The 10,647-nt window shown below is 40.7% G+C and overlaps 1 protein-coding gene across 3 annotated transcripts; it reads left to right on the top strand.

Moving 5' to 3' along the window:
- The first annotated feature begins 1,872 nt into the window (after positions 1–1,872).
- LOC134319608 (lysozyme g-like) lies at positions 1,873–8,771 on the top strand. 3 transcript variants are annotated; one of them, XM_063000880.1, is made up of 6 exons: positions 1,873–2,028; positions 2,177–2,391; positions 3,535–3,651; positions 3,740–3,936; positions 7,358–7,496; positions 7,769–8,771. In XM_063000880.1, exons 2-6 carry the CDS (start codon positions 2,388–2,390, stop codon positions 7,900–7,902), a joined length of 591 nt encoding a protein of 196 aa, XP_062856950.1. In that variant the 5' UTR covers positions 1,873–2,028; positions 2,177–2,387; the 3' UTR covers positions 7,903–8,771. The 3 variants fall into 3 exon arrangements, with proteins under 3 accessions (XP_062856950.1, XP_062856952.1, XP_062856951.1); XM_063000882.1 differs by having other exon boundaries at positions 1,874–2,028; positions 3,568–3,651; XM_063000881.1 differs by lacking the exon at positions 1,873–2,028 and having other exon boundaries at positions 2,095–2,391.
- Positions 8,772–10,647: the final 1,876 nt, after the last annotated feature.

Below are 10,647 nucleotides of genomic sequence, written 5' to 3'. Positions count from 1 at the left end.
CAAAGAGTGCGTTTCACGGCCGTGAATTAGGTAGGACCAGAGCCGTAGAGAGAGAGAGTTGCGACACTCCTTGATCTCGCCGCCATGCGGTCCCGTGGTTCATGTCACCCTCCAATAGTTCCAAACAAACCCGGCGCTGTCATGTTCTCATATGGGACCGGCAGCAGTGAATGAAATATTAAACAGTAAATAATAAACATTTGTACAATTTCTGGGTATTTTCACCTGCCTTTACATTTACTGCATCTGCTTTAATGTCAATTTGGTATATGAAGTGGAAGATTGATGTTTATAATGACTTAATAGGTCGTTCTTGTTAACACACAGTACATTATATTAGCCTACATTACATAATGCCATATCATTAAGTAGTAGAGACAATATACAGTACAGAGATTAGAGTTGTTTTATGTTTTGTTTTTTACATAAACTATAATCTCCCTTCACTTTCCTGAGGATTCATAATAATAATAATAATAATCATTTTGGCTAAACACTAAACCATGTGGCTGGATTCATAAGGTTTACCTGCACTAAATGATCAGATTGATAAACACACTACTGCACCTTTAACATGATAGTACATGTACAGGAAATAGCTTCATTCATCTCTTATTTCATGAGTGATTAATAATATATTTCTACATGTAATACATGAATGAATTCATAATTAATATGCACAAGTTCATTTTGTCTAATGTAAGTGGTGGACAAGGTACACAAACCATGTAGTTGAGTTAAAGTAGAGATATCCAAGGTAAAATATTACTCCAGTAAAAGTAAAAATACTATTTACCTCCACTTGAGTAAAAGTACTAAAGTATTTACCTTCAAATGTACTTAAGTATGAAAGTAAAAGTAGCATGATTTATTATGGCTCTAATGTTTTATGATCATTTCTGTAACAAGACTCCTGATTAATCAACTCATTTTAGGTGAAAAGACTCGAGTGTCATTAATTAAGCTTAACGGACTGAGCTAAATTCAGTTATGCCTATTAATTAAGATAAACATGTAACATTTAGTGCTGAGCAAATGCTGAACAATAACAGGATTAAGTATATTAATGACATCAAATTCATATTTTTTTTTAAACAAAGCAACATACAGCTGAAAATGCTTGATAAGTAGTGGAAGTGAATGGGGCTCTATGGGATGTTTGGAACTATTCAGAGCTCCACAACCCGGAAGCTGCGCAAAAAAATGTCCCGCCCCCGTTACAACGGTTCCCTATGGGAGAGTCGCCGCTCTGTTCTCTCTACCGCTCTGGGTATGGCCTTAAATATAAGATGACAGTGCAGAATAGAGCAGGAGACTCCGCCCTTAAATAATTATTACATCTTAATCGAAGGCGAGAACGTCCCAGTTTGTTCAGACTAATGAAAGGGCCGAATAAATAAATATGTATTTTTTTCTTTTTTATTTCTGCATTTTCTCCCAATTTTATCGTAGTCAGTCTGTCTCCCCCTGCTGGTGGATCCCTGATTGCAGTTGAGGTGGGTATATCGCTGCCCACGCCTCCTCCAACCCGCATGCAGCCCTTAGTGGAACCCTTTTTCTCCCATGCACCCTGCACAGGCACCTCTCTATCTGCCAAGGGTCCTTACACAGCGATTGAAGACCCCGCCCACATATTGCGGTCATCCCGCCCTAGCAGAGACGTGTCTGCTCTAGGGACTGCCAAGTATGCCCGCTAGATGGCGCCCAGTCGACCGGTGGCCACGCAGGGTTTCAAACCCAGGAGTTCAGAATCACCTGAGCTGGTGTGCTAGCGGAACATCCCACTGTGCCACCTGGGCGCAACGACTTACAGTTATGACTCAACACAGTTTGAGCGATTGAGGGTTAAGGGCCTTGCTCAGGGGTCCAACAGGGGCAACTTAGTGGTGTTGGGGCTTGAACCAGCAGAATAAAAGTTGTTTTGTGAGGTTTTTATACTGAGATAAGATAAGAAAAACTGCTTTCTTGGCTTTACTGTTTGTTTTTACTTCGATCAGGGACACAAGAGGAATGAACTGCATGTTTACAGTGATTAAAATCTAGTTTTTTTATTTATTTATTTATCTACGTGTATTTTTTACAATACTGTGTTATTACCTCTTACATAACGTGACCGTTGGCGAGTGTTTGGAATTTCCTGCTGTGTTGTGTAATATTTTCTTTGTTTCTTTTTCAGCTCGAGGCTTCAGAACTGAACAGAACAGAAGAGGGAAATTCCACATTTCTTCATGTTCACTTTCTCTTTCATTTTGAGATTGTTCTCGTGTTTTCTGGTTTTCTGGTTCTCAGCACTTCCTCAGACTCACTCACACTAAACCCACCTCACATCAGGCGCTGAAGGTTCAGAGTCGTTTCACTGCAGAGAAGCAGAAGTTCAGCTCTTCATCATGGGTGAGTTTTTCATTCTGTCTGGGTTTGTGATACTGAAACAGGAAAATATTTAGTGTTTATTTATATGATCTGTCTTTATGGGCGTGGCGCTGGGTGGGTGGATAGCACTGTGCCTTCATAACAGTGACTCAGTGGTTAAGGTACTGAACTAGTAATCATGTTATAATGTAAGTTTAGATTTACATTTGCAGCATTTAGTCCTGGACGCTTTACTCACAATTTTCACTGAACACAATTCAAGCAGTTAAGGACCTCGCTCAGGGGCGTGGCGTGGGGCTTGAACCGGCAACCTCATGATTACTAGTTTTGTATCTTAACCGCAAGATAAAAGTGTCTGCTAAAAAATGCTGCAAATACAAAAAGCTCATGGGTTTAATTGGAGTTTGCATATTCTCCCCGTGTCTGTGTGGGTTTCCTCCCACAGTACAAAGACGTGCAGTCAGAATAATTGGAGATACTAAAAATAAAAGTGTGTGTGTGTGTGTGAGTGTTTGTGTTTGTGTGTGTGTGTGTGGACTGTGTGTGTGTGGACCTGTCCACTGTGTTTCCTGCCTTTTAACAGAACCACTGAGACCCTGACCAGGATAACGCAGTGGTAAAACAGACAATGAATAAACAAATAAACAAATCAATAAATAAATAAATAAGTAAATAAATGAATAAATAAATACACGAATAAATAAATGAATAAATGAATGAATAAATGAATAAGTGAATAGATGAATAAATAAATAAATAATGAATGAATAAATAAATAAATAAATAAATGAATGAGTGAATAAATAAATAAATAAATGAATAAATAAATAATAAATACATAAATAAATAAATGAGTGAATAAATAAATAAATAAATAAATGAGTGAATAAATAAATAAATGAATGAATGAATGAATGAATGAATGAATGAATAAATAAATAAATAAATAAATAAATGAAAGAGTGAATAAATGAATAAATAAATGAATGAATGAATAAATAAATAAATAAATAAATAAATAAATAAATAAATAAATAAATAAATAAATAAATAAATGAGTGAATAAATAAATAAATAAATAAATAAATGAGTGAATAAATAAATAAATGAATGAATAGATAAATAAGTGAATGAATGAATCTGTATGTTAAATATCATCTGTAGGATCTCTGGTGGTTTTTTACATGTCACTTCTAGCCTGCATTTTTGGAGATGTCATGAAGATTGACACCACCGGAGCCTCGGCACAGACGGCCCGCCAAGACAAACTGACCGTAACAGGTCAGTCTACCTCCACTGCACTTCTTTCTTCTTATTATTATAATTATGATCTGGCGTCTGAACTAACCATGCCCACTTTTGGCGGAAGGTGTGGCGGCGTCGAACAAGCTGGCCGAGCACGACCTGCAGAGGATGGCGCAGTACAAGGACCTCATCGTCAAGGTCGGGCAAGCCAAGCAGATGGACCCGGCGGTGATCGGCGCCATCATCTCCAGAGAGTCCAGGGCTGGAGCCGCGCTGGTGGACGGCTGGGGCGACCACGGGAAAGCCTTCGGCCTCATGCAGGTTGGGATCTCTACTGATTTAGTCGTATCCAATTCCCCGACTGTATTTCATCTTCACTCCTAAATGAGGAGGACATGTGTGCACCACTTCTTTTCACCTGCACTGGTCTGGTTCATATGGCGATCCATATCACGCACGGATAAGGTTATGGTATGGTTAAGGTACTGGACTAGTAATCGAAAGGTCATTGGTTCAAGCCCCATCACTGCCAGATTGCCCAGATATACTGTCACTGTACTGTAAGTCACTTTGGATAAACTGTAAATATCTTATGGTGCAGTACCATCGATCAGCCAGCAGAGGTCGTAACTGCAGCAGTTATGAGGAACCCTCTCGACATTTCCTCCCATGGATCAGCCAATCGCTGTCCGTAAAGGCGCCCGGCTGGCTGATAGCAGAGCTGAGATTCGAACAGCTGTACCGCTGCACCACCCGAGCACCTCCTTTGTCGTATATTATTATATACGCTGTACTTAGGTGGGTCATGAGCCACAAAACAAACACAGAGAATAATAATAATAATGAAATAATCTTGTACACGAGCACCCCCTTGTGGAGGCTTTATGTTACATCTTGTAAACCACAGTGGGACCAGATTGTACAGAAAAACCCAGACCGTCACCCTTTATGCTGCATGAAATCTGTCCACATTTGTCCTGGCTGTTCCGCATGTGCCGTTTTGACTGTAATTTTAGAGGAAGTGCCGTGGTAACTTCCTCCTGCTACACGTCGCTCTGAATTTCCCATTGTTGCGTAGCCTAGATACCGACTCACGCCGACGGTGACGCGTCCCGGTTCAGCCAGCTGTACGAGCGACGGCGAGTGAAACGTCTCCGTGTTTGTTTTGTGTTATTGTGCAATTCTTGAGGTTCCAGCTGGAATTTCATCTATTGCTTTATGAAACCCTCCTCGAGTCGTGTGTTTCAAGAGTTTAGGGAGGGTCCTTTCTGTTCCAACATGACTGCTCTCCGTAGCTTTACAGAACCTCCGCTGTCCTGCACAGAACCCTGAGCTCAGCCCCACCCAACAGCTCTGGTATGAACCGGAACACCGACTGATCACTCAGCGCCCAGTCGTACAAATTGCTGTCATCTTTTGACTGAACGGACACAAATTCCCACAGACGTACTTCAAAGTATTGTGAGAAGCCAGCCGATAGCACCGCCCAGATTCAAACCCGGATCTCAGAAGTGGTGGGCTAGCATGCTGTACCGCTGCACCACCCGTGCACCTCCTTTGTTGTATATTATTATATACGCTATACTTAGGTGGGTCGCGAGCCAAAATAAATGGGTTACAGAGAATAATAATAATAATTTAATAAACTTGTACATGAGCACCCCCTTGTGGAGGCTTTATGTTACATCTTGTAAACCACAGTGGGACCAGATTGTACATTACTCCCCTTATGTTTAAAACAACTCCAGTGTCCTGCACAGAGCCCAGAGGTTCATCCCTTGATCAATCAGTGCCCAGCCATACATATAATATGATCTTTTGACTGAACGGGCACAAATTCCCACAGATGTACTCCAAAGTCCTCTCAGAAGACTGTCGTTCTAGCCGAAAGGATCACATTGAGATGGCTCTGTCTGTTTTATTACTGGGACATCAGACAAACTCATGCTCGGGTGTCCGGATACTTTTGGACGAATGGTGTATATACAGTACAGCAGTGAAGTACGGTGGTGGGAGCATCTCTGCATGCAAACGCTGCACATGAACATAAATAAATACTTGAACAATGACGCTGCAAAACGCCAAAAAATCTTTGGTCAAGATCGCAGTGGGTCTGGTTTTATTGTTATTGTTTATCCCAACAACACTGCTGCACCTGCTACACCTACCTTATTTGGCCAAAAGTATTCGGGCACCTGAACTTGAGCTTGTCAGAGTGACGTCAGAACAGTTGCTCTGGGCACAGGACGGGAACACCCGGACAGGGCGCCGATCCATCCCCCATCAGACGTATCCGGCCGGTTGATATTTGGTAACCCGGGTCTAAGAGAAATTTTGAATGGGATAAATGAATAAAGATTTTGATAATTGGCTCTCTCGCATCCTGTAGTCATTAAAAATGTTCCAAAGCTGTTACATTTTGTTTTATGGAAATTCTTCTGTCTATCATCACTGGATCCTCTGAATTACGAAGTCGTTAAAGTGTCAAAATATGAATAGTGCTACACGTAAGCTAATGCTACTGCGCACTGAATTGACGTCACTAGACTGGAAGCCTCTTAAATTTTTTCTTTTTTTTCTTTTATAAGCCTCTTAAATAGCCGCACGAAGCAGCACGATTCACCGGTGTAACTGTGTCGTGATATTCACAAGTTTTAGTTTAGATTTTTAGTAGCTAGCTACATTAAAGTAGAAAGCAAGGATGGTCGGGTGTTACGCCTTTGGTTGTACTCAACAAACACGGGCTGCTCTTTCCGTCAATTCGATTGGTGTAGTTCAGTGACATCTAATTAATGCTCAGTAGCATTAGCTTTAGCTTTGGTGTAGCATTATTAGTATTATCAGAGGTGGAAAGAGTACTAAAATTGTACTCAAGCAAAAGTACTATTACTTTAATGAATTTTTACTTAAGTACGAGTAAAGTTACTAGTCTAAAAATCTACTCAAGTAAAAAGTAACTCATTTAAAATGTACTCAGAGTGAACGTTAGTTCCTTTTTTAACAGGAGAGGGTGACAAGTGGATATAAATCTCACAATAGTTGTTTTTTATTGTAATATAATAGAAAAAACATGTTGATACAACATTTAAAACATTTAGGGATGTGTAATGTGTCATTTTAGTAAAGACCATCCCATAAAACCTTTTCAAACTGTATAACCACTGGTGATGGGTCGTTCGTGAACGAGCCGATTCTATTGAACGGCTCTTTAAAATGAACAAAAGGAACCGAGTCGTGCCTTTGGGGGTCGTTTTATATATATACAAGGAACCGAGCCAAAAGATCCGACTCCCCATCGCAGAATTCACTGCAGCAGCTTCCCAGATGCGTTTTTTTTTTTTAGCGTTTTTTTTTACTCAGTAATGGATGCTATTTAAAATGTAGCGAATTACAATTCTTAATACAAAACATACTTAAGTAAAAGTAAAATTACTGTAAAAGTACACAAAAAAACTACTCAATTACAGTACCGCCAGTAAATGTAATTCAGTACTTTCCACCTCTGAGTATTATGACCCTTTAACAACCTCTGTACCAATGTACACAGGACAAAACGTACAGGGTTCTGAACATGTTTATTTAGCACAGGATGCGTCAGAGCTGATTTTTTGAAAACCCTGTTCATTTTTACTATAGGAAATCTGACTTAGACCCGGGTCTCCAGATATGGGCATAACGAGGACTACAGAATGACGCACGACTTCAGTGGACTATTATAAAACGCGATGGTGCTTTATTTCAGATCGACAAGCGTTACCACACCCCTCGAGGAACCTGGAACAGCGAGGAGCACCTCACACAGGGCACCGAGATCCTGATCGACCTCATACGGGCAATTCAGCGGAAATTCCCCTCCTGGCCCAAGGAGCACCAGTTCAAAGGTACAAACTTATAAAGGAAATTGATGTTTTGTCAAAAAAAAAAGAATTATGGAGCTTCTGGAACATGGGTGATGCTGTCCACAGTCAAGCAAGCTTTACTCTTCTGTACGCTTAAAGAAAGTTCTTGCACGACATCCAGCCTTGAATTCCACAGCAGTTAAAGCTCACTTGACTGTCGACAGCCCATCTGAGCCCTGCGTGTTTCAGAAGATTCATCCACACCGGTGAACGTCCGGATTCTGTTTCCTGTGACGCCGTTTCCTGTTTTGTAGGTGGAATCTCGGCCTACAACGCCGGCGTGGGAAACGTCCGCACCTATGAAAACATGGACGTCGGGACCACAGGGAACGATTACGCCAACGACGTGGTGGCCAGAGCCCAGTGGTACAAACGCAACGGGTATTAAGGAAACGCCCGCGGACGCCGCGTAGCATCGTGTGATGATGTGGGCGGTGGTTTGAGGAACGTACGTTTTCCGCCATGAGCTGCTGATGCTTTAGCTTGCTAAAATTACGCAAATACACTATATGGACAAAAGTATTGGGACGCCCCTCCTAATTATTGAGTTCACAGATGCATGAAATCAAGTCTGTTTAGGGAAGGACGCTTGCCTGAGAACCACTGGCATGATTTGGAATCTTCAACATGAGTGCCTCATCTCAGGTATTCTGTCCACTGAAGAGGCACAAATTCCAACAGGCACACTCCAAAGTCTTGTGGAAAACCTTCTCCAAATAAATAAAGGCTGTCGTTTCCTTAAAAAAGAGGGTGTTTGGGCACTCAGGGGGCGCAGCTGTAAAACCTACACACCTATACGGACAACACTTGGCTTGTTCGTAGTGATTCTTCATAACTGCTGCAGTTACGCCCTCTGCTGGCTTATTGAGGCGCTGCACAGACGGGGGATAACGGAGATTTGCGCGTGACTCTCCGTGCGTGATACGGATCTCTGTATGACCCCGTCTGATGCAGGTGAAAAGAAGCGGTCTGTACCAGTTACATCTGCAGCAGTAGAGATGAAGCAAAATGAAAATAGGGAGTTGGATACGACTAAATTGGCAGGAAATTGGGGGAATAAGAGGATGTTAGGAGTGTCCGGATACTTTTGGTCGTGTAGTGTTTATATGATCATGGATCATCGTACTAAACAGGATAATTCAGCTGTATTAGAGCTGCGTTTGCGCCTCCTACTGATTATTAAAAATACGTTTTATTTTTTACGCTTTATGATCATTTTTAGAATTTCTGGCATTAAAATTTCTCTTTCAAAACTCACGTTGTTTTAGAGTTTTTGTGTTTTAAACATCCCGGCCTCTTGTACTTTGATCTTAATTTGACAGACAAAAGTACTGAAGTATTTTGTGCAGGTTTTTAATACACAGCGGGACCTTGTAACTCAAAAACTCGACGTCCGTCTTGGAGAAATTTGTTCCCCTAAACTCGACATGTATGTGAATCTGAGCTGAATCTGCATCAGTGTGGAATAAGCGTCAGATCCAGGGTTACAGCTCCACATGTATCTGTGTTTATCTGGATCTTCCTCCCTGTTTCACTTTTAAACTTGTGTTACAGCTCCAGCTTCTGAGAAATGGTGAGAATCAGAGTCAGAGAGGTTTTATTGTCATTTCAGCTACATACAAGTACATATTGAAACGAAACAGCGTTCCTCTAGGATCACGGTGTAACACGGTACAAAAAGTGCAAGACAAAACAGTGTAAGTACAACAATAAATAAAAAAAATCCTATAATAAATAACTACAAAAGATATTCCTAATTATCCCTAATCTAAACAAGTAATTAGAAGACAGGACTAAAGACAAGTGTTAGTACATGATGGTGAATAGATGGTACAATGGTTCATGAGGTAGTGACATGTTGTACATTAGCAGCGTAAAATTGGCAATGCAGATAAGGTGCCTAAAAAGTAAATAAGGTGCAAAAATACAAAAACACTTTTCAATATTGAATAAACAGGTAAAAACAGTCTAACATAGTCAATACAGTTCAGTGTGTGGCAGCAGAAAAATTTCCAGAGGAAATTGTTATAGTACTGAGTTGAGGAGTCTGAGAATCAGAATCAGCTTCTCCCAGAGTCTAAAACGCTTCTGGTTCAGAATGAAGCTTAACGTGGTTTAATGTAGTAAAAGAAGGAGACAGGAGCACTAAACTTCTCTTCATTATTACTGCTCATAAGTTCCTCCACTAATCACATTCCTCACTCGCTGTTCTACTACAATAAGTCACAGTAAGTTTTGTGCACCGCCGTCACACTTCATAGGAAATAACGGCACAGCAGAACAGAAGCGGTTTTGTCTCTTCTCATGTGAATGCGCCGGTGCTGAACAGAATACGGTATTCCAACATCAAGCATCTCCACCATTAAGAAGCATCAGGAGACGATAAAGAAGTAAAACTAAAGTGCAGCTTTTATTGTATTTTTATTGATGTTTAACTGTTTGTAATTGTATTTCAGTGTGTTTATATTATATTTGTGTTATTTTCAGTGTTTAAGTGTCAAAAACAACCTCATTATTTTACATGAGACTAAAATATCTGCAGCTCCACGGGACCATGGACGCATTAACAGGTTTCACAAACATCCTTATGGGAAGAAATACCTTGAAACTCAACGTCTTTAAAACTCAACACCACTCTAAGAACCAACTCCTGTATATATACCAATATATTAATTAACTTTATAACAGCTGTTACAGCTAAAACACATAAGTTCAATGATTAGAAGCGGAGTCCCAATACTTTTGTCCATATAGTGTGTGTATCGTATACACACTATATACAACAAATACACTGATCAGCCATAACATTAAAACCACCTTCTTGTTTCTACACTCACTGTCCATTTTATCAGCTCCACTTACCATATAGAAGCACTTTGTAGTTCTACAATTACTGACTGTAGCCCATCTGTTTCTCTGCATGCTTTGTTACCCCCTTTCATGCTGTTCTTCAATGGTCAGGACCCCCACAGAGCAGGTATTATTTAGGTGGTGGATGATGATTCTCAGCACTGCAGTGACACTGACATGGTGGTGGTGTGTTAGTGTGTGTTGTGCTGGTATGAGTGGATCAGACACAGCAGCGCTGCTGGAGTTTTTAAACACCTCACTGTCACTGCTGGACTGGGAATAG

This window comes from Trichomycterus rosablanca, chromosome 8 (assembly GCF_030014385.1).
Source record: "Trichomycterus rosablanca isolate fTriRos1 chromosome 8, fTriRos1.hap1, whole genome shotgun sequence".
In the NCBI taxonomy this organism is placed as follows: Eukaryota; Metazoa; Chordata; class Actinopteri; order Siluriformes; family Trichomycteridae; genus Trichomycterus; species Trichomycterus rosablanca.
Note: the sequence above shows the minus strand (reverse complement) of the source record. Positions and strands in the feature narration are given on the sequence as shown.

Bases quoted from the DNA above. Each gene is read 5' to 3' on its own strand.
- LOC134319608 (XM_063000880.1), top strand. The intron at 3,652-3,739 runs GTCAGTCTACCT...TTTTGGCGGAAG, and splicing joins AGACAAACTGACCGTAACAG to GTGTGGCGGCGTCGAACAAG. The intron at 7,497-7,768 runs GTACAAACTTAT...CCTGTTTTGTAG, and splicing joins CAAGGAGCACCAGTTCAAAG to GTGGAATCTCGGCCTACAAC.